The sequence below is a fragment of the Aspergillus stella-maris genome (genome assembly GCF_047715825.1).
Source record: "Aspergillus stella-maris strain CBS 113639 unplaced genomic scaffold BDV14scaffold_25, whole genome shotgun sequence".
In the NCBI taxonomy this organism is placed as follows: Eukaryota; Fungi; Ascomycota; class Eurotiomycetes; order Eurotiales; family Aspergillaceae; genus Aspergillus; species Aspergillus stella-maris.
Genome location: NW_027396819.1, coordinates 1 through 19,546, shown reverse-complemented (window position 1 = coordinate 19,546; position 19,546 = coordinate 1). Strand labels below are relative to the sequence as shown.

Here is a 19,546-nt window from a genome sequence, read left to right as displayed (position 1 = left end):
GATGAGCCTCGGCTGTCCAGTACAAAAGCCCCTATTCGGAGTTAGAACCGGTTCAGGGCGAGGTCCCTGAGAAACCCTCGTCCCACATCTAATAAGGCGAGTGAAACATCTGACGAGGTCCATCTATTGTGTGGTGATCGATATTTCTCGATATTTGTCGATATTCAGGGTGAAACAGCCAAGAAGCGAGAGTCGAAATTAGATTAAAAGACCCCATACCAGGTGGATAACCCTAACAACTTGACACAGCCAAGCGCCAGTCACCAAGCTTTCCTTGGCTGTCATCGCGCTGGAGAAGCATTGTGGAGTGGTTTGGTATAGATTGAGTATGCCTCCTGACTGGGCTGCTCATAAAACAAGCACTCTTCACCATGTATAAGAACTTCTTCCCTGTCGACCCTGGCTTGGACTTCTTCTCGATCATCACTTACTCACTCTCTTCCATTCTTTCTCTTGCTTCATCAGTGTCCTGGCGACACCACTTTCATTCCTTAACTCCAACCTCTACACTCTTTCACAATGAAGACCGGTCTTGGACTCCTCGCTCTGGCAGCGGGCGCCCAGCTGGCCGCCGCCCACACCACTGTCATGGCCGTCTGGATCAACGACGAAGACCAGGGCCTCGGCAATGGCGATGATGGCTACATTCGCTCTCCTCCCAACAACAACCCCGTGCAGGATGTTACCTCTACCGACATGACCTGCAATGTCAACGGCAAGACCGCCGCGGCCAAGACCCTCGAGGTCGCCGCTGGTGACAAGATCACTTTCGAATGGCACCACAATGGCCGGACGGATGATGACGATATCATTGCCTCTTCTCACAAGGGTCCTGTCATGGTTTACATGGCCCCGACCGAGGAGGGTACCGCAGGAAACGGCTGGGTGAAGCTGTATGAGAACGGCTACGACGCCTCTTCTGACACTTGGGCTGTCGACACCCTGATTGAGGACAAGGGCAAGCACTCTGTTGTTGTTCCTGACGTTCCTGCTGGCAACTACCTGTTCCGTCCGGAGATCATCGCCCTTCACTCCGCCACCTCCGAGGGTGGTGCTCAGTTCTACCTTGAATGTGTTCAATTCAAGGTCACCTCCGATGGCTCCGAGACCCTGCCTGAGGGTGTTTCGATCCCTGGTGTGTACAGCGCCGATGACCCCGGTATTCTCATCAACATCTACAGCGGTCTCTCCGACTACGAGATCCCTGGACCCGCTGTCTGGACTGGCTCTGCCGGTGGTGGCATGGGCACTGAGGTTTCTGGATCCAGCTCTGGTTCTTCCTCTGGCTCGTCCTCCTCTGCTGCTGCTACCACCTCTGCCGCCGAGAAGACCTCTGTCTCCAGCGCTGCCCCTACCACCGCCTCGACCACCACCGCTGCCGCTGCCACTACGACTGCCGCCGCCGTCCAGACCCAGACTCAGGCCCAGACTCAGGCCCAGACTCAGCCCACCTCCTTCGCTACCGCCGTGAAGCCCACCACCACTGCTGCCGCCCCCGCTGCCCCGACTTCCACTGTCGCCCCTGCTCCTTCTTCCAGCAGCGGCGCCAGCACGGGCACTGGTTCCGGCCAGGAGTACCAGCAGTGCGGTGGCTTGAACTTCAAGGGCGCCGCTGGCTGTGGCTCTGGTCTTACCTGCAAGCAGTGGAACCCTTACTACCACCAGTGCGTTAAGCAGTAAGCTGCTTGCATAGTGCCTCTGTCAATTTCCTGCTCCCACAAACGTTGGCACATACCCATATAGACTTCATCTTTGTATCTAGCGTCTATCAACTTCTGGAGCTCGCTCTCTTGTTAATCCACTTGGTTTGTGTAGTTGCGATTCTGATTCGATGTAGTTACCCTCGTACCGTGCTTCAACGCGTATAGCAGTAGAGAACAACATGCTGCCGTCTGAATGCAAGATTTCCCTGGGATTCCTGTTTTGCCACGCTAAGTCCCTTTTGTGCTGCCGAGATTTAGCCGAAAATACGGACGCTAGACCTAATTTGAAATCCCGTCCGCTTCTCTAGTCACCTGACCATGGCAAGCAATCACCTGACTTGTGCAAACATGCCAAGAATTGCATTTCCACATCGTCAGCAGGAGCAGAAGACCCAGTGATGCCTTTTGTTGCCATTTGCACAGCCAATAACTATTAGAAGCAGCTGTCATGTAGTAATATTGCACAGTTTGACCAGAACGTCACAGCCTGGTCTGACAGTCATGTTCGCTGGTCCCATGTTTCTGTCCTTTGGATGTTGTCAATATATATCTTTGTTGAGTGAAAGACAGTGTACCAAGTCAACGAACCCTTTTCACTGCACACAAGATGTTGCACAACTTGGAAATGCGAACCGTCCACTATGCAAGTCTAACTTCTACTTCTACTTCCCACAAGTCTATTTTAACTGACAGGAGCCTGTACTAATGCACTGAGGGCCAGTCTATGCAATTTGGCATAAATCACGTGGACCAGGTCACGTGTCAGACGGGTCTGTTGACATCATGGCGCGTAAACAATCAACACTCAACATCTTTGAGCAAGCATTGAATTTATTTGCTTAAACCCATTCCGGAGTCCAGAGGCTTTGAACTACCTCGTGGTCATTTGCAGGCTCAGAGAATGAAACATTCTAGAGACTTCCATTGTCGTCATGATACTACCAGTTGTGCTAACACCTGCAGTGTCCATCCCTACTCTACCTTCGCCTCTCTCTTGAACCCAGTGACAACTCCCACGTCCTTACTCTCGACTCGCGATCCCAAAACGCCGCGCACCCCCCTCCAAGCCATCTTCAACACATAAAGCCCGAGCGTCGCAAAGTTCAACCACACAAGAACCGCAACATACACCAGGAGCTTGGGCGGGATCATCTTGAAGAGCTCTGTTGGGTCAACGTCGAGGCCGGTGTTCTTTTGGAACTCGTTGATTTCGGCTAGAGCTGCTGTTGTCGAGTCGAGGTCATTGTCAACGTTGACGTCGTTGTTCATCGAGTCGGCTTGTTTGACAAAGGCATCGTTGTAGATCGCTGCCGCAAAGACACCACCGAAGAGCGTGACGAAGAAGAGGGCGACGGTTTTCCAGAGCAGTTCGTAGAGCCATGATCCGGCTAGCAGGAGGAGGGTCAGGGAGGCAGCGCGAGATCGGGTATACGCGGTTGTAAGCAGTTGGGCGATGGAGCTCTCGTCCTTTGGCTGCGAGGCGACGAAGAGACGGCAGACAAGAAAGGTAAGAAGGGAGATCGAGGCAATGACCTCGGTGAGGGTTCGATTGTTGTTGAGGACATCAAGGGCTGTGAACCCCAGCGCGGTCAGGGTCCACGAGGACAGGAGGACAATGGAGAGCGGTTTCGTTATGCTGGAGAGGGCCATTCTGCTATGAGATATAGTGTTAAAGGGAGAGAAAAGGAACAAAAACCGAGATTTCAGGGTTTTAGATGTCGAGACTAGAGCATTAGACCAGGTACCAGTAGCTGGTCTGCCTATGAGATCCGCCATGGCTGCCTGCAGTGGATCAGAGATCTGAAAAGGTTCTAGATGTCCTGACCCACTATACATATGAATTAAAGTCCCTGGATTTCTCCGAGGGAGTCTCTTTAGCTGTCGTTGTATGGCAGCCTGGTGTTCCAATAACAATCCAATTCTAAGAATAATTACTAAGACAATCTCCCCGCATAAGATGCCTTTCTCTTCAAAGGCAACAATCTATCTACTCGCCTGAATCTATCACTACCCTTCCAAGATGATTGAACCACCAAGACCAGAAATTATCGATGGCGTCAAGACCTTCATTCCACTTGGTACAAATCATGTCTTGGTGCAAGGAGCACGACTAACAAATCACAGAGAATAATCCTGATGTCTTGAAACTTCTCTGTGACAACCTAGAGATTTCATCAGATCTCGACTTCCATGATATTATCTCAACCTCTCCAGAGTTCCTGAAAGAATGCCATTTTCCACCTTGCCACGCGCTTATTGTTCTTGCGAAAGAGCCCATATATCGAGCTGCTCGCTCAACAGTGGAGCCAACCATACCAGAGTACAAAGGTTCAGGTTCAGATGAACCAGTGATTTGGATGGAACAGACCATCGGCCATGCTTGTGGGTTGATGGCTCTCCTGCACGCAGTCTTTAACCTGGAAAACGGTCGTTATGTGCGCCCTAATACAGAACTAGACGCACTCCGTCAACGAGCTATTCTTCTTGAGCCTACGGAGCGAGCGCAGTTGCTGTACGATTCCAAGTTTCTCGAAGACGCGCACATGAATGCAGCATCGCGTGGAGCTTCCAATGTCCCTTCACCTCGAGACAATAATCGACACCACTTCCTGGCATTCGTGCAGAGGGATGGCAAGGTCTGGGAGCTCAATGGAGGAATGAATGGGCCTTTGCTAAGAGGAATACTTGGCGACGGAGAGGACCTCTTGAGTGAGCGAGGACTGGAGCTTACCGCTGAAGATTTTCTGCAATCTGCTGAACAGACTGGATGTGATGAGATGAGTATCGTTGCAGTCACCGGTGCTGAGGCTCTGGCATAAAGCTGGAACCTCGTATCAAATGGCTAATGTTTGATCATGATTTCATAGGGGTGTGGAGCAATATGGAAAAAGAATAGCAATGAGGATGTCTAACAATCTTCCCAGTCACAGCTCAGCCTAATATAGGGTTCCCTAAAGTATATGTGTCCAAATACACACGTAGCATAAGGCCAGGCTAGCGAAAGCTTGATATACTCTGCTTGCCTTTAGCATCAACAAGCGTCAAACAACCCCGTTCCAAGCGTGGTACACGGCCATCGGTAACATCGGCGGTGAAGTTGCCCAGGCTAAAGATTTCAGCAGCTTGACCGACGCGCATTGCTGTCAAGATCGCCATCTCTTTCTCATCCGCGCCATCTTGCCCCTGGGGTAAGAGCTCTTCCAATTCTTCCGGGTCTTTCTCGATAAGATTAAGAAGATCCGGATCAAGAGCCTTAGCCAGGAAGCTGATAGCCTGGGAGAACTCAGCTTGGGTAATGCCGGTGTCTGTGTCAATCTCTCCCTGAATGACTAGAGATGAATCAGCATGCAGGACAAACACTGACCCAGGCGGAGGCATAAGTACCGGGCCTGAAGACTTCGAACGCGCGATCAAAAGCTGCTTCGCCAAAATCGCTGAGAACAGCCTGTCTCTGGTTTTTAATCTGCTTATATGAACTCAGGACAACAAGCAGGAATCTAGCAAATCCCTCTTTGATCCTGTTGCTGTGCCACTTTCCCGCGACCTCATCTGAGACATCGCCCTTGATACTGGCCATGATGGTAGTACCTGCCGCCAACCCGCCGGTTAGAGCAAGATGGACGCCAGAGGAGAAAAGCGGATCAATGAAGCAGCCTGCGTCTCCGACGATGCGAGCATACGGCATCGAGTACGTCATGCTAGAGTAAGAGTAATCACTCGCAGTGTGAACCGAGCCCACCCGTTCTGCATTCTCATTCTGGTGGAGGAGCCCAGACAGCATAGGAGCTACAGTAATTGCTTCCTCGTAGTAAGACTCGACATTGCCTGCAGCTGCTTTCTTCTTCATTGCGCTTTCCTGGTTCCTCACAACGCCGACCGAGGTTGTGCCATTGTGCAGCGGGATAAACCACGCCCAGCCACTTTCGTCTGATACGGGGTTAGCAGTCTGACATCCTGCCCAAGGAAGGTTCGAAAGAACCAAAGGCACATGATATACCAATTAGACCCTCAAAAAGGGGAGAGTTCTCCCGCCTAGTACCATCACCGTACTTGCCAGCATTCCGGTAGTAAGCCCAATGCGCGACGTTCTTTAGCGCCTTGCTGTATTGGCGGACTTTGAGATACTTGGTACTAAGAAGGCCAGCACGGCCACTTGCATCCACGAGGTAGTCAAATTCAATGGCCCCCGTCGTAGTGTTGCTGTCCTGCTTTCGAGTGTAAGATGCCGAAACGGGGCGACCAAGCGCACCTTCAGCAGTGCTCGGAGCAAACTGGATATCAGTAACCCTAACGCCATCAAAGACTCTCGCACCGCTTTTGTCAGCGTGACGGAACAATATCTCGTCTGCTTCGGATCGAACCACGTTCCAGGCGTAATTGCTGGGACCACCGGCTAGCAGAAAGTCGGACCCTGAATTGATAAGCTCTGGAATAAAATTTGAATTATCTTGGACATAGGGGCTGACGCACATCCTTCCTTGTTCCCTGGGGTCAATTTAAACGCCCCGCCGACCTACGTCTGTCAGACAAGGTGCGTGGATATAGAAGTCGTACGTACCTTCTTGGTGAATCCATGATTGTCAAACACCTTGTCCAGGTCAATGAAGCGCAGATAATGACGGAGGGACGGCAGCATGCTTTCGCCAATGTGATAGCGGGGAAACTTTTCAGCCTCGAGAAGTACAGTATTGATTCCCTCGCGAGCTAATACAGAGGCAGTGTATGAGCCTCCAGGGCCGCCGCCAATAACAAGAACGGTGCACTTGGGTGGAATCGACATGTTTGCTTTGGTCGGAGTCCAGACTGGAATAGATGCATTCAAAAGAGGGTGTTATTGGCAAATGAGCTGAAGAAAGGTGTCTGTAAGCAAACGTTCAGCTCCCCCGCCACGATGGCCTGATGACGGGCTCAACTGTCCAATTGCTGCGCCTCGCATAATAACGCCGAGTGGGGTTACTATACCATTGCCTAGCAGGGATATTCCCTGCATCAAGCCAAAATACCATGCCCGAGTCCGAATCCGAACCGGAGCCCAAGCCCGATTTGTATTCGAATAAAACATCTTTCATACCAGTGTCCCCGAATTATTCGGCACAGCATCCGCTCTCAGGAGCCACATACCAAAGGTTTCATGAATCATTTCTCTGGTCCCAAGTAGTTCCAGCCTTTCAGAAGTAGCAGTTTAGTCTGTGCTGTTGACAACCCTTGACAGCCGCGCTGGGCAATTTCAGACCCCAAGATCCAGCCACTCAGAAGGGCACATGGCCTTGCAAGTTTGACTGTGAGATATTGTATATTGACCTGCTTTTCGGCGTTTCGGCGTCGAAACCTCGGACTGCGAATCGGGACTCATAATATATCACATCCCAAGACCAACGCACAGGAGATTTGTCAACAATCAACCGACAAGAACACTACATACTAGTCAGCTCACAATGTTACTTTTCGATATACAAGAGCAATACCATGTTGCACAGCAGAGTCTGGCTGCTCTGTGGCTCTCCAAGCGAGAACCGTTGCTCCAGATGATCCCAGCGAGACATCGCAACACCTCTATCCCCGAGCACGTGGTCGTATTCAGTGCCATCTTCTGTGTCCTTTACTTTCTATGGAATGCTCGGGTAAGACCCAAAGCTGTATACAGACTCGGTCTACCAGTGCTAGGCGACTCCCAGGCGAATAATTGGGATCTAATAAAAGTTGTTACGGACGCAAGGCTCACCATGCCGGATTCACCTTATATCATCGAAAGTGACCAATTCCCCATGGCGGTATTTCCGTCATACATGTACGAGGAGGTCAAGAAGCTTCCGGACCATACTGCATCCCTCATGACTTATGTGGCAAGGAAGTTCTTTGCGCCGTACACATTGATCGGGCGGGAAACAACGGCGCTTCTAAACTCGATCAAAGTGGATTTAGCACGGGCTCTGCCCATTGATGTGCTAAAGCGTCAACAGGATGCAGAGGCAGCAGTGCGAGAGAGAATTGGTGATTGTACCGATTGGAAGGAGGTGGAGATGTTCCCTGCGTTGCTTGACATTGTCGCCGCCACAAATGCAGCCTTCTTCATGGGCGACGATGCTGTTATGACAAAGGAATGGAGCAAGCTCAGCATCGAGTACATTACCAGGGCGTTGATGGAAGCCCTTGTTATTGGCTATGTGCCACGAGTGCTGCAACCTCTTCTCGCACCTTTCGCATTCCTGCCAACTACTATCACAAAATGGAAAATGCACCGCGCACTTGCCCCACGGCTTCGTGAGGAAATACAGCAGTTTCGAGAATCGAGTGTAAAGAAAATTATGTTCACCGTCTCCGAAATGGCAAGGTCCCCTTCACTGCTGCCTTGATGAGTCGCTACAAACCACATGAGGTTACGCTGGCCCAGATTGTGAACGACTACATTGCCCTTCCTTTCTTGACAAATTTTACTGTGGCTGTCGCGTTACACCTGAACAGTCTCGACTTTGCATCGCGTCCAGAACTGCTGCAAGTCATACGAGAAGAAGTGCGAACCACCATGATCGACGGTGCGTTGCCAAAATCTCACCTGTCCGAACTACGCAAGCTGGACAGTGTGATGAGAGAGTCATTGCGGGTGAACGACACAAGCCTGTGTAAGTAAAACCCTAATGCCTCTGACTATTTGACATTTTCACTAACACCTGATTGCACTGCCAGTTGTTTTGAACCGTATCCTCCGCAAACCAACACAGCTCTCCATCGGTCAAGGATCCCCGCGGGAACGGCGATCTGTGTCGATATGCATCACATTAACCGCTTCTCCACAACGTGGAAAAACCCAGAAAGATTTGAGCCCATGCGCCATCATGATCTACGCCAATACCCAGAATGGGAGAACAAGTTCCAGTTTGTCTCTGTCGGACCCGAGTCACCCCTGTGGAGGGATGGAAGCATGGTATGTCCAGGCCGGTTATTCGCTAATAGCACGATGAAGGTAATACTTGTGAACCTCATTACACACTATGATATAAAGTTTGCGCATGGTTATAAGAAGCAAGCAAAGGCTGCCGTCTTGGAGGGCAATTGGGATCCAGATTTCAAAACCCGGCTGCTTTTGAGATCAAGGAATGGAAGGGTGGCCTGATTTGTATCCAGCCATGGAGAAGCTAGCCTTAAAGTGTACTTTGTTAAGACGTTATCCTTACACTCCAGGTTTTGGCTGTGTGCTGCTGGCTGGTAGGGCTATGTGTGAAACAGGATACTCCGAGAGGACTCTAGTTCAGAGTAGCAAGACAATGTACAGGCGAATAGACTACCGGAAATTTGCATTGGTGGTGCAGACGAACCATGCCATACCCAGCGCCAGCTTGCTCCATGCCCCAGTATAGTAACAGACATAGCCTAAAGAAACGAAACGAAACGAACCAGCATGATAAAGGTCAGAACGTTTGTTCTATGGGCACGGAAAGTTCTCAACATGCTTTAAATGGCCGGTCAAAAGTGCCCGTTGCGGTGATTTAGGGCTGGGATATGCCCCATAACCCTTTTCATCTCAACACGATCCAGGCCATAACCATTGTGCAGATACAGCTCGACCCCACAGTCATGACGTTCTCGACGTCCGCTCTGGTTGCTCTTCCTCTCTCGCTTATTACCTTGATCTTGATCCAACAGGTCCACGGCATCCAATATGGGATTCCCGGCGTCGATGCCACCTTTGACTACGTCGTTGTTGGCGGTGGGACATCAGGATTTACCTTGGCTGCCCGACTGGCTGAAGCGCACTTCTCTGTAGCCCTAATTGAAGCCGGTGACTTCTACGAGGACGTCTGGCCGTTGCCCAAGATCCCTGGGTTTAACGTGCTGGGCGTTGGGTCAAGCCCGTTTTCGACGTCGCCAATTGACTGGCAGTTCGTTACGGAGCCGGTGCCTGGTGCAAATTATCGCGCTGTTCATTATTGTCGTCATAAGACGTTCGGAGGGTCATCGGCTGCGAATGCGATGGTTTATCAGAGGTACCTCAATCCCGTTATTTTCTTCATGACGACCGAATGCTGACGGTGACGGTAGACCAGATATAGGCTCAATGAACCGCTGGGCAGAACTAGTCAACGACTCTTCCTATAGTTTTGACGAGGTACTTCCATTCTACCAACGGACCCCGACTTTCCATCCACCAGACAACGACCAGCGCCCGTCTAACGCAACGGCGGACTACAACCCGGATGTCTTCTCGGACTCCGGAGAGCCTCTGCACGTCTCATACCCGATTGATAGTGTCGTATTCTCGACGTGGATGGCGCGTGGTATGCGTGCAATTGGCATTCCAGAGACAGAGGACTTTAACAGCGGCCGTTTACTCGGTGCGCAGTGGTGTCCGTCGACTATTCGCCCCAAGGATCGAACGAGGAGTAGCTCAGAGGCGGCGTTTATGGGAAGACGCAACAATGAGCAACTCTCCGCGACGCTGACTCTGTATAAACTAACCATGGGCAAGAGGGTTCTGTTTAGCTCTGACCGGAGTGCAACGGGCGTGCATGTCCGCACCGGTAAAGGTCCAATATACACGCTGCACGCAGCCCGCGAGGTGATACTTTCAGCTGGGGCCTTCCAAAGCCCTCAACTCTTGATGGTCTCAGGGATTGGTCCTCCGGAGGTCTTGAACAGGTATCAAATCCCGGTAATTGTTGATCTGCCAGGCGTCGGTCAGAATTTGTGGGATCATCTTCTCTTTGGCCCGTCGTACCGGGTCAACATCCCAACCAACTCCAGGATCCCCAGCGACCCTGTATACACGGCTGAACAGCTCATCCGCTACTTGACAAAGCAGCGCGGACCGTTCACTAACCATGGCGTTGATTACCTGGCCTGGGAAAAGATTCCTGATAAATATCGAAGCCGGTTTTCACCGGCTACCCTGGCCAACCTCTCATGGTTTCCCCCTAGTTGGCCTGAAACTGAGGTGCGCTGCTTTTATCCATAGACCTGTGGTATCTATAGATGACTAATCTGTACAGTACCTCTCGCAAGCAATCTATATAAACGCTTTCATGGATCCCTTCTTCGGGCAACCCAAGGGCAACCATATGTATGCCGGCATAATCGGCTCCCTGGTCGCTCCAACCTCACGGGGTTACATAACCCTCACTTCAAACGACACCGATGACCTTCCCCTCATTAATCCAAACTGGCTGTCCACCGAGTCCGATGCTGAAGTTGCAATCGCCATCTATAAGCGTATACGCGAGGCCTGGCGCCACCCACAAGGGGTTGCCCCAATTGTTATTGAAGAGGTCTTCCCCGGCCCACATGTGCAATCAGATGAGCAGATCCTTGAGGTCATTCGCGACACGGTTATGACTATATATCATGCGGCTTGTACGTGCAAGATGGGTGTCACTGGGGATCCAATGGCGGTTGTGGATTCCCAGGCCAGGGTCCTGGGGGTGCAGCGGTTGAGGGTCGTTGATGCTAGTGCCTTTGCTATCTTGCCGCCAGGACATCCACAGTCAACATGTTGTATGTTATTTACCCTCAAATACTCATATATATGTGTCTTCACTAACGGGGTTGTATCTGTCCAGATATGCTGGCAGAGAAGATTGCAGTGGATATCATTGACAGCGCAAACATTGACTAGTGAAAATGATATTAATTCCCCAAAACATACCACAAACAAATACAAGAATAGTTTGATACGAATCTGTGAGAGTACGTGATCACTAGCGGCGTGGCCGCTAGTTACTCCAACCCCCTGAGGATTGGACCCCTCCATGTAGCAGAGAGAGATACCGTCAAGAAGAGTCTATCAAAGCAATAGAATTGAGCCCTATCGTTAGAGGCATCCGCTCCTCAATAGGCTACGTGCGTGTAGTCGATACAGACGTCCTTCTGCCCTACTTCCCCTGGGCCTGTATTCATTACAAGATCACGTGAACCGGGTGCCCTGGAGATTTTGACCTTGGGGCAGCATGGACGATTGTCGTCGAGACCCGGTGCCTGGTACTAGCCTGAGTCCACGCAGCCTCCCTACTGCCTAGGGAACACTGGGCGGTTGGTCGAACTCCTCAAGCCTCTGACAGACACTTGGCTGCCATTCGCCATTACTTGTGCACGCTGTTGTTTTTGTCCCGAGGAAGGGTTCCGGGCAACCACGGAGGACACAATGTTAGATGGGTATTGAAAACCAGAATAAAAGCCCTTACTAATGAGGGTTGACCCTTTTTGGTCTAGTGGCAAAATTCGATAGGTATCTTCTCAAGAAGGGCGGATACCTACAGGTCCCTATAGATCCCGGCACAGCCAGCACACCACAACGCGGCCATATAGGGCAGAGATATAGATAAAATTAACCTGTACTAGTTTGTCCCTATTGAAAACAAGAGCAAATCCAAGAAGCTCCTCCCCAGCACATTTCAGCCATGAGGCATGGCGCTGCATATATGCCCAGACCAGCAGTTTGCTTTAAACGAAATCCGTATCATAACTGTGCTGCTAGTCTGCCGGGCGGATTGGAGTCCTATTAAAGGGGAATTTCATGAACAAAACCTGATGTTTTTCTCTAAGAGGGCTAACTACAACGCGGCCCCATTGCTATCCCCAGTCTGGAGCACCTTCTGCAGGTTAACCTGGGCCTCCGTCGCATACCCAGCCATTGTCTGCATAAGGCTCATCATCTCATCCATAATCCCTGCAACCTGCTCCTTGCCAAAGACTTGCTGGTCGTACATGACCTTCAGCAGATGCTGGTTATCCTTCGCCTTGGCCACCTCCACAACCAACGCTTAGGGCTGGAACATCCGGACCTGCGACTTAGCCATAACCAGCCACCGAAGGTCATCAGCATCACCGCCCTGCTTCGCCGCTGGCTCGAACGGCTGGAACACGAACAACGAGTAGTTGCCAGCTGCGGCGCGCGAGATGCCCGCAGCCGCGTAGATCGCGTCCAGCCCCATATTTCCGTGCTCCATGATCGCCCAGAGCATGTCCTGCGTCTCCTGCAGGTACTCCGCCAGCATCGTGGTCGCGGGGTTCACGTTGCTGCGCACGGGCAGGAAATTTGCGAGCGTGCCGTTGACGCTCTGCGGGTCGATTGCGCCGAGGTCGACGTTCCGCCCGCTGAGCAGGTAGTCGAAGCTCACGTCTTGGTGGCCGGTTGCCTGGGCAAGCTAGAGCTGGTAGGCAGCTTGGAAGATGATTGGGATGGTTACGCTTGTTGCGCGGGCGATGGCTTCCATGTCTGTTGCAATGAGCTTCTTGCTGAAGGCTGTGATTCTGGGTGGGGGTTCGCATGCAGGGAAGCGGGGGGTTGTGTCCTTGCCGGCGAGGGTCGTTTTCCAGAACTCTTGCGTCGTCTGCTGGTCTGACTGGTACATCGTGAATGCGAAGTCGCGGAACTGGCCGTGGGCTGGGACGGGGGCATTCTGGCAGATGGCGGCGAAGTGGTCGTCGAAGATGCGGAGGAGGGTGCCGTCGTAGACGGCGTGGTCCATCTTGATGACGACTTCTTTGGTGTGGTCGGGGTGTATCAGAACCGCGTACTTGATGAACGGCTGTCCGAATTCAAAGCGCTCGGCCCAGAACCGTTCGATGACTTGGTCTCTCTCCTCGTCGTTGCCGCAGGTGGCGATGACGACGGAAGGCGTGGTCTCGTTCAGCACAACGCCATACCACTCCAGATTCGAACCCCGGAACCAAGACGTACGAAGGATATTATTGACTGCTGTCATCTCTCTCGTGGCTTGGATCCACCTGTTTGTTTCGAAGTGGATGGGCATGCGGCGGGCTGCCATGAGCACCCACATCTGCTCTGGTCGATGGCCCTGCTCCAGAAACTCGACTTGCCCTGGAGGTGCGGGATACACTGGCGATTCAGTGAGCAAACGGTCTTCCTTTCTACTGTCAAATTGGCTGCCCTCAGTTTACTCACCATAGTTGACGTCGCCATCAAACCGCAGCCCGCACTCCTGCACAGCCTCTGTCACCGACATGGGAACTTCAAACCGCCTAACAGAGACGTTCGCTTGCGAGTCTGCTCTCTGCATCGTAGCAGCCATTTCCTCGAGCACCGCAGTCCTTAAGATGTTTTTTACGCTGAGGCTGTATTCCACTCCACGAGCCAGGCTCGCGAGACTGATGGCCACAATCGAGTCTCCACCAAGGGACAGGAAATTCGCCTTCTTGCCTAGACGCTCGGTGGGCACGGCCAGCGCTTTGGCCCACAATGCTTTAAGCGCGACTTCCGCCTCCGTCTCAACGGGAATGACCTCGTACTGCTGCCCTTTGCCCTCGAAGCTGTATTCGTTAAGCTGCAGGACGTCCATTGCCGCCACGCGCGCTTTCAGCGCTTTCCGGTCCGTCTTGCGGGACGGGAGCTTCGGGAAATTACTTAGGGGAAAGAGATATTTTGGAATCATATACGGCGATAGCGTGGTTAGTCGTGAGCGGAGGTCAGAGATATCTTGGCGGAATTCCTTGGCGTTTCGGATGTCGGTGGCGGCGGCGGACTCGGCAGATGCGAAGATGCAAAAGGCGCCCAGTTGGGCCTTTCCGTTGACTTGCACGGGGATGACAACTGTGTTCTGCACGAGCCCTGTTTGCAGAATGGCTTGCTCAATTTCGCCGAGCTCAATCCGGTGGCCGTGGTTCTTGACCTGGTTGTCTTTGCGGCCTAGACATTCGATCTCGCCGCCGGGGAGCCAACGGGCCAGGTCTCCGGTGCGGTACATTCGTTCGACTGAAAAGAAAATGAGTTATTAGCCTTCGTTCTCAAACTGTCAGGGACGTGTATACCTTGCAGCACCTCGCTACGCACGAAAACAGCATCAGTGAGGTCTTCGCGGGCCAGGTATCCGTCCGTGACCTGAGGACCTGCAATGCATAGCTCTCCGGGAGCTCCGTAAGGTACAAGATCGGGCCCATCGCGTTGCAGGATGAACGCCATGATGGTGGGAAACGGTGCGCCGATGTTATTGGGGCGGTCCGGGCTGATGACGGCCTTGGTCGAGACAACCATGGAGGGTTCGGTGGGCCCGTAGACATTCAAAATCTCGCAGGAAGGGAGCCATTGCTCTATGACGTCCCTGGACAGCGGCTCACCTCCGACAATCGTCTTGAACGTCGGGACCTCGTCTGGGCTCAGCAGCTTGGCGACCGTCGGTGTCAGAATCGCCTGGCGCGCCGCCATCTCCCGGATGGTTCCTGGCAAATCACACTGCAACTTGTCTGTCGGTGCGAGGCACAGTGTTCCCGCCGTGCTGAGCGTGTTGAAAAAGTCCTGCACGGATGCATCGAACACGTAGTTGGCGAACTGCAGTGTCCGCCACTCCCCATTGTGCCGGCCCTCGACCTCAGCCATGCTGACGACGGCGGCGGCTGCGGCGCGACGCGGAACCTTGACGCCTTTGGGCATGCCTGTGCTGCCTGAGATGTAGATCAGATAGGCAAGACTGTCGGGAGAGATGTCGACGGTGGGGGTGGTCGATGGAAGGTCAGCCAGGGACACTTGGTCAACGTGCAGCCGGGCGATGCTGTCCACACCAACCGTCGCGGAATACTGGGTCTCTGTGAGGATCATCTTGGCTTGGGTTTCGTCGATGATAAAGGCATTGCGATCAGGCGGGTTGTCCGGACTCAGCGGCACATATGCAGCGCCGGCTTTCATGATACCGAGAAGCGCGACGAGGGTGTTGACGGACTTGTCCAGCATCAAGGGAATAATATCGCCAACAGATACCTGGAAGTCCTCAAGGAGTGCGTGGACTAGCTGGTTGGCCATTTCATTCAGCTGCGCAGATGTAACTTGCCTCTCCCCGTTCCAGTCAATGGCAACTGCATTAGGGCATTGCACAGCGTGCCGCTCAAAGGCAGCATGCAGCAGCTCCGGAGTCGGCACATGCAGACTCTCGCGATTGGAAATGTGATTTAACAAAAAGTCTCTTTCCGCGTCGCCCATCACGTCGGTCACTGTCGCGATCGGCTGATACGGCCGCTCTACCATGGCTTGGACGATGCGACAGAACGAGTCTAGGATGAACTGTGCATGATGCTGCTCCATCTTCGCCGTCAGCACGACGCTGACTTTGCCCCCCTGGCTGCCGGTCACTTCGAGGGTCACTGGCTAGCCGGCTTTAAGTACGGAATGTACGTAACAGAAACCGGCGACTCTGGCCACCAGGCTTTCCGCGACATCCCCTTTACCATGTTCAGCATCGGCGAGTTCTCCGGCTTCATGGGCCTGTACATCCCCTTCTTCTACATCGAGTCCTTCTCCGCCGCGAAGACCGGCATGTCCGATAACCTCGCCTTCTACATGCTGCCTGTCATGAACGCGGGCTCTGTATTTGGCCGTGTCATCCCCAACTTCCTTGCTGATAAGACCGGCCCCCTGAACATCCTCCTCCCCTGCTCGTTTATCTCTGCCCTACTTGCGTACTGCTGGATTGCTGTCGACAGCACCGTTGGTGTGATCGTTTTTTCTATACTATATGGCTTCTTCTCTGGTACATTTGTCTCCCTGCCCCCGACTACGGTGGTCAGTTTGTCACCCAGTCTGAGTGTCGTTGGCACGCGCATGGGCATGAACTTTTGCTTTGCTGGGTTGGGTCTGCTGGTTGGGACTCCTGTTGCTGGTGCTATTCTGCAGAGCGGCGGGTGGCTTGGGATGCAGCTATTCTGCGCGTGCTCGGTTGTCGTGGCTGGCTTGATTATCGTTGTGGCGCGGGTGGCAAAGAACCTGAAACTTATGGTGAAAGCTTGAGCTAGGGCTACGTGTACGGGGCTCCTGGGGAGCCTCGGGCTGGAAGGTATAGAGTGATGTAGACGCGAGGTATAATTAGGATAGAATATGAGGTTGAGTAATAAAGGGAGCGAAGCAGAGACAGCTGTCATTGGTGCAGAGAGAATATAATGATAGGGTTTTAGGGTTTTTAACCCTTTCATGCTTAGGTGCTGGCACTAAGTGTCAAACATGGGCATCTCGCGTATTTGGCGCATGCTGATAGGCTATGCCGTCGCGCCCCTGATCTTGACCTCGTTCATCAATATTCGGGATGCCAAGACGCCTATTGGAGATCTGGATGGCGCCCGCCCGGAAGGACCCACTGGACCCACAACCCGCCGGCCACTCCAGTCGCTGTATAGTCCATTCCATGCAACACATACAGGTGAGACGGTCTAGGTCCAAGGTTGCTCGTGAGCTGTACGTAGTCTCCCGTGTATGGGTTACCCGGTGTATTGACAATACGTGGTAATTTGCAATGGAAGCAATCCACGTGGGTTGGGTGTTGCTGATGTTGCCGCGTTTCGGAGAGAAGGTTGGCTGCTTGGTCATTGGGGATGGAGTAGGTCTACAATGACCAGGCATTTCATGCAACCAAGAGGTGTTATTATATAACAGCCGGGCAAATGGACATCCCAGTAACCAGCCCAGAGCCCTGCCCTCTATCATTCCCTGTCCTTTTCCTCTCCCTTTTCCTTTCCCCTTCCAAAACACAAAAATGGCGGATTTAAACTCATGGCAGTCCATTGCCCAGCGCAAGCGAGATGCGCTGGATATGCTTCTACCCGCAGACTTCCGCCTTGACAGTGTCCCCTCCGCCGAGGAACAGCAAGGTGTCACACAGTATATCCAGCAGTTTCTCTCAGCGGAGGAGCGCGAGATCACCGAGAACCACTCCGCAGAAGCCTTGATCGGCAAGCTAACCGCAGGGACATTCTCCGCGACGGAGGTGACCAAGGCCTTCTGCCGCCGTGCGACCATTGCCCATCAGCTGGTACGCCAGTCTACTACCCAGTCATCCCCCGCTCCCCGATTCATACATCCAAGCGCAATGATTACTGAGAACAATGAAATGACAGGTCAACTGCCTCAGCGAGATCCTATTCTCCCAGGCCCTGGCGCGCGCACAGGAACTCGACGAGTACCTCCGGGTCCACGGGAAGCCCGTTGGGCCGTTGCATGGCCTGCCCATCTCGCTCAAGGACCAGTTCCGGGTGAAAGATGCGGAGACGTCCGTTGGCTACGTGGCATGGCTGGGTAAGGTCGAAACCGAGGAGACCGAGTCGTGGGTTGTGCAGGCGTTGAAGAACATGGGTGCTGTTATCTTCGCGAAGACCAATGTTCCTACTAGTTTGATGGTAACAATGCTCTAGACGGGACCTCCCCGCCGGGTACGTTGGAATGCTTACCATCTACTCATCGCATTAGGCTATCGAGACAAACAATAACATTGTTGGCTATACCACGAACCCGCACAATCGGCTACTGTCCTCTGGCGGGTCTTCTGGTGGTATGTGATGTTATTCTTTTCTGTCTTCTTTTACTCCCCGGCTAATGCATGTTTCTTGTTCAATCTGTAGGTGAGGCAGCTCTTCTTGCCTTGCGAGGCAGCGTTTTGGGCTTGGGCTCTGATATTGGTTAGTGCCCCTACCTCCAGGCCTATAATTAGGAACTAAACCAGGTAACTCACCATGACTTGCGCTAATATCTGCAGGTACCTCGATTCGCCTACCATGCGCATTCACTGGTTTAACCGGCTTGAAGCCGTCCCACGGAAGACTGCCATATCTGAACGTTGCCAACAGCGTAAGTGTACCAGCAATCCATGACCCGACATACGGGACACTCGCATCCGTGTTCCTGTCCCTGCTGACAATTGCATCAATCAGATGGAGGGCCAGGAAACCGTGCCCTCGGTCATCGGCCCAATGGGCCACAGCATTTCGGACCTCCGGTTACTTACCCAGAGTATCCTCCATAACCAGCCCTGGCTCCATGACCCGAAAGTCATCGATATACCGTGGCGATTTGACGTAGAAGACGAGGTTCGGCAGAGGGCCGCTTCGAAAGGTCTTACCTTTGGTGTTCTCAGAGCGGACGGTGTGGTGCAGCCGCATCCCCCAATCACCCGAGCGATCAACGAGACGGTGCAGGCTCTCAATGTGGCTCGGCATGAGGTTCGCTCCCTCCTGCTGTCCTTGGCGCATTATACTAACTCGTTGGGAAGGTGATCGAATGGACGCCGCCTTCACACTCAGAAGCGTTCGAGATCTTGGTATGTTCAATCATCAACCCACACAACTTGTATTCTCTAGTTTGCCAGCCCAGTCTAACCAATCCCACCAATTTCTCCCAACAGTGGAACACCTTTGCAGCGGACAGCGGCGCCGACATCCACGGCACCCTCCAAGCAAGCGGCGAGCCCGAAGTCCCGCAGCTAGCAATCTCCTACGGCGACGCGCCAGGCCATTTCCCGAACCGCACAATCACCGACCTGTGGGCACTGCAGCGCCAGAAATCCGACTACCAGGCACGCTACCTCCGATACTGGAACGCGACCGCTGGGCAGACGCGCTCCGGACGCCCTGTGGACGCCATCATCGCGCCCGCAACGCCCACGGCTTCCCATAAGCCCTCGGAGGGCATGTACTTTGGCTACACAGGCGTGTATAACGTGCTTGATTTTAGTGCTGCGGTGGTTGCGGTGACAAGGGCGGACTCCACGCGGGATGTAAAGAGGGACGATTATACCCCGGTTGGAGACTTAGACGCTGCGGTCTGGAAGCTGTGTATGTTGACCATGGCATGCCCTAAATTTAGTCTCTGATGGGGTGCTGAGCACGCCAGCTAACCCTAGTACAAAACACTCCCGGCGCTAGGCCTAAATAGGACTAATGTGCCATGTTCCCCAACAATTTCTGCTTTATTCCCCAAAACCCCCCTATCTCTATTCAAGAGCCTATAATTATTATCAGAGTTGGTTTAACTAATACATTAGCTCTTAAATTATGTCCCAACCTAGCAGCAGCCATTCTGCTTTAATAGCATGGTCAGAATCTATCATTTTTGCTATACCACCGTACCTGCGTGTGCTGCC

General features: G+C 52.8%; 8 protein-coding genes across 8 annotated transcripts; 5 read left to right on the top strand and 3 right to left on the bottom strand.

Annotated features, from left to right (window-relative positions):
- Positions 1-255: 255 nt before the first annotated feature.
- Positions 256-1,719, top strand: BDV14DRAFT_55224 (glycosyl hydrolase family 61-domain-containing protein). Its single transcript, XM_073777012.1, has one exon. It carries the CDS (start codon positions 520-522, stop codon positions 1,678-1,680), a length of 1,161 nt encoding a protein of 386 aa, XP_073628375.1. The 5' UTR covers positions 256-519; the 3' UTR covers positions 1,681-1,719.
- Positions 1,720-2,132: 413 nt separating this feature from the next.
- Positions 2,133-3,981, bottom strand: BDV14DRAFT_172646 (uncharacterized protein). The gene is made up of 2 exons (XM_073768611.1): positions 3,828-3,981; positions 2,133-3,781 (listed from the first exon to the last, which is right to left on the bottom strand). The coding sequence occupies exon 2, from the start codon at positions 3,537-3,539 to the stop codon at positions 2,676-2,678; it is 864 nt and encodes a 287-aa protein (XP_073628374.1). The 5' UTR covers positions 3,540-3,781; positions 3,828-3,981; the 3' UTR covers positions 2,133-2,675.
- BDV14DRAFT_208663 (putative ubiquitin carboxyl-terminal hydrolase isozyme L3) lies at positions 3,626-4,782 on the top strand. The gene is made up of 2 exons (XM_073775453.1): positions 3,626-3,781; positions 3,828-4,782. Exons 1-2 carry the CDS (start codon positions 3,724-3,726, stop codon positions 4,520-4,522), a joined length of 753 nt encoding a protein of 250 aa, XP_073628373.1. The 5' UTR covers positions 3,626-3,723; the 3' UTR covers positions 4,523-4,782.
- Positions 4,783-6,550, bottom strand: BDV14DRAFT_55211 (NAD(P)/FAD-dependent oxidoreductase). Its single transcript, XM_073777011.1, has 4 exons — positions 6,262-6,550; positions 6,174-6,216; positions 5,701-6,114; positions 4,783-5,630 (listed from the first exon to the last, which is right to left on the bottom strand). Exons 1-4 carry the CDS (start codon positions 6,481-6,483, stop codon positions 5,044-5,046), a joined length of 1,266 nt encoding a protein of 421 aa, XP_073628372.1. The 5' UTR covers positions 6,484-6,550; the 3' UTR covers positions 4,783-5,043.
- Positions 6,551-9,275: 2,725 nt separating this feature from the next.
- BDV14DRAFT_189531 (GMC family oxidoreductase) lies at positions 9,276-11,310 on the top strand (the record flags this gene model as incomplete). Its single annotated transcript, XM_073771215.1, has 4 exons — positions 9,276-9,685; positions 9,741-10,632; positions 10,688-11,189; positions 11,255-11,310. 4 exons carry the CDS (start codon positions 9,276-9,278, stop codon positions 11,308-11,310), a joined length of 1,860 nt encoding a protein of 619 aa, XP_073628371.1.
- Positions 11,311-12,244: 934 nt separating this feature from the next.
- On the bottom strand, positions 12,245-15,669 carry BDV14DRAFT_199813 (uncharacterized protein; the record flags this gene model as incomplete). The annotated part of the gene is made up of 5 exons (XM_073773361.1): positions 12,245-12,415; positions 12,476-12,829; positions 12,881-13,533; positions 13,600-14,406; positions 14,463-15,669. 5 exons carry the CDS (start codon positions 15,667-15,669, stop codon positions 12,245-12,247), a joined length of 3,192 nt encoding a protein of 1,063 aa, XP_073628370.1.
- A 45-nt stretch (positions 15,670-15,714) lies between these two features.
- On the top strand, positions 15,715-16,428 carry BDV14DRAFT_199812 (major facilitator superfamily domain-containing protein; the record flags this gene model as incomplete). Its single annotated transcript, XM_073773360.1, has 1 exon — positions 15,715-16,428. The coding sequence occupies one exon, from the start codon at positions 15,715-15,717 to the stop codon at positions 16,426-16,428; it is 714 nt and encodes a 237-aa protein (XP_073628369.1).
- A 739-nt stretch (positions 16,429-17,167) lies between these two features.
- Positions 17,168-19,328, top strand: BDV14DRAFT_199811 (amidase signature domain-containing protein; the record flags this gene model as incomplete). The annotated part of the gene is made up of 9 exons (XM_073773359.1): positions 17,168-17,443; positions 17,529-17,807; positions 17,878-17,959; positions 18,030-18,086; positions 18,164-18,255; positions 18,339-18,626; positions 18,677-18,724; positions 18,809-19,238; positions 19,297-19,328. The coding sequence occupies 9 exons, from the start codon at positions 17,168-17,170 to the stop codon at positions 19,326-19,328; spliced, it is 1,584 nt and encodes a 527-aa protein (XP_073628368.1).
- Positions 19,329-19,546: the final 218 nt, after the last annotated feature.

Coding starts and splice junctions, on each gene's coding strand:
- BDV14DRAFT_55224 (XM_073777012.1), top strand. CDS start 520: ATGAAGACCGGTCTTGGACTCCTCGCTCTGGCAGCGGGCGCCCAGCTG.
- BDV14DRAFT_172646 (XM_073768611.1), bottom strand. CDS start 3,539: ATGTATAGTGGGTCAGGACATCTAGAACCTTTTCAGATCTCTGATCCA.
- BDV14DRAFT_208663 (XM_073775453.1), top strand. CDS start 3,724: ATGATTGAACCACCAAGACCAGAAATTATCGATGGCGTCAAGACCTTC. Junction 3,782..3,827: donor CAAGACCTTCATTCCACTTG/GTACAAATCATG, acceptor AACAAATCACAG/AGAATAATCCTGATGTCTTG.
- BDV14DRAFT_55211 (XM_073777011.1), bottom strand. CDS start 6,483: ATGTCGATTCCACCCAAGTGCACCGTTCTTGTTATTGGCGGCGGCCCT. Junction 6,217..6,261: donor ATCATGGATTCACCAAGAAG/GTACGTACGACT, acceptor TGACAGACGTAG/GTCGGCGGGGCGTTTAAATT. Junction 5,631..5,700: donor CCTTTTTGAGGGTCTAATTG/GTATATCATGTG, acceptor ACCCCGTATCAG/ACGAAAGTGGCTGGGCGTGG.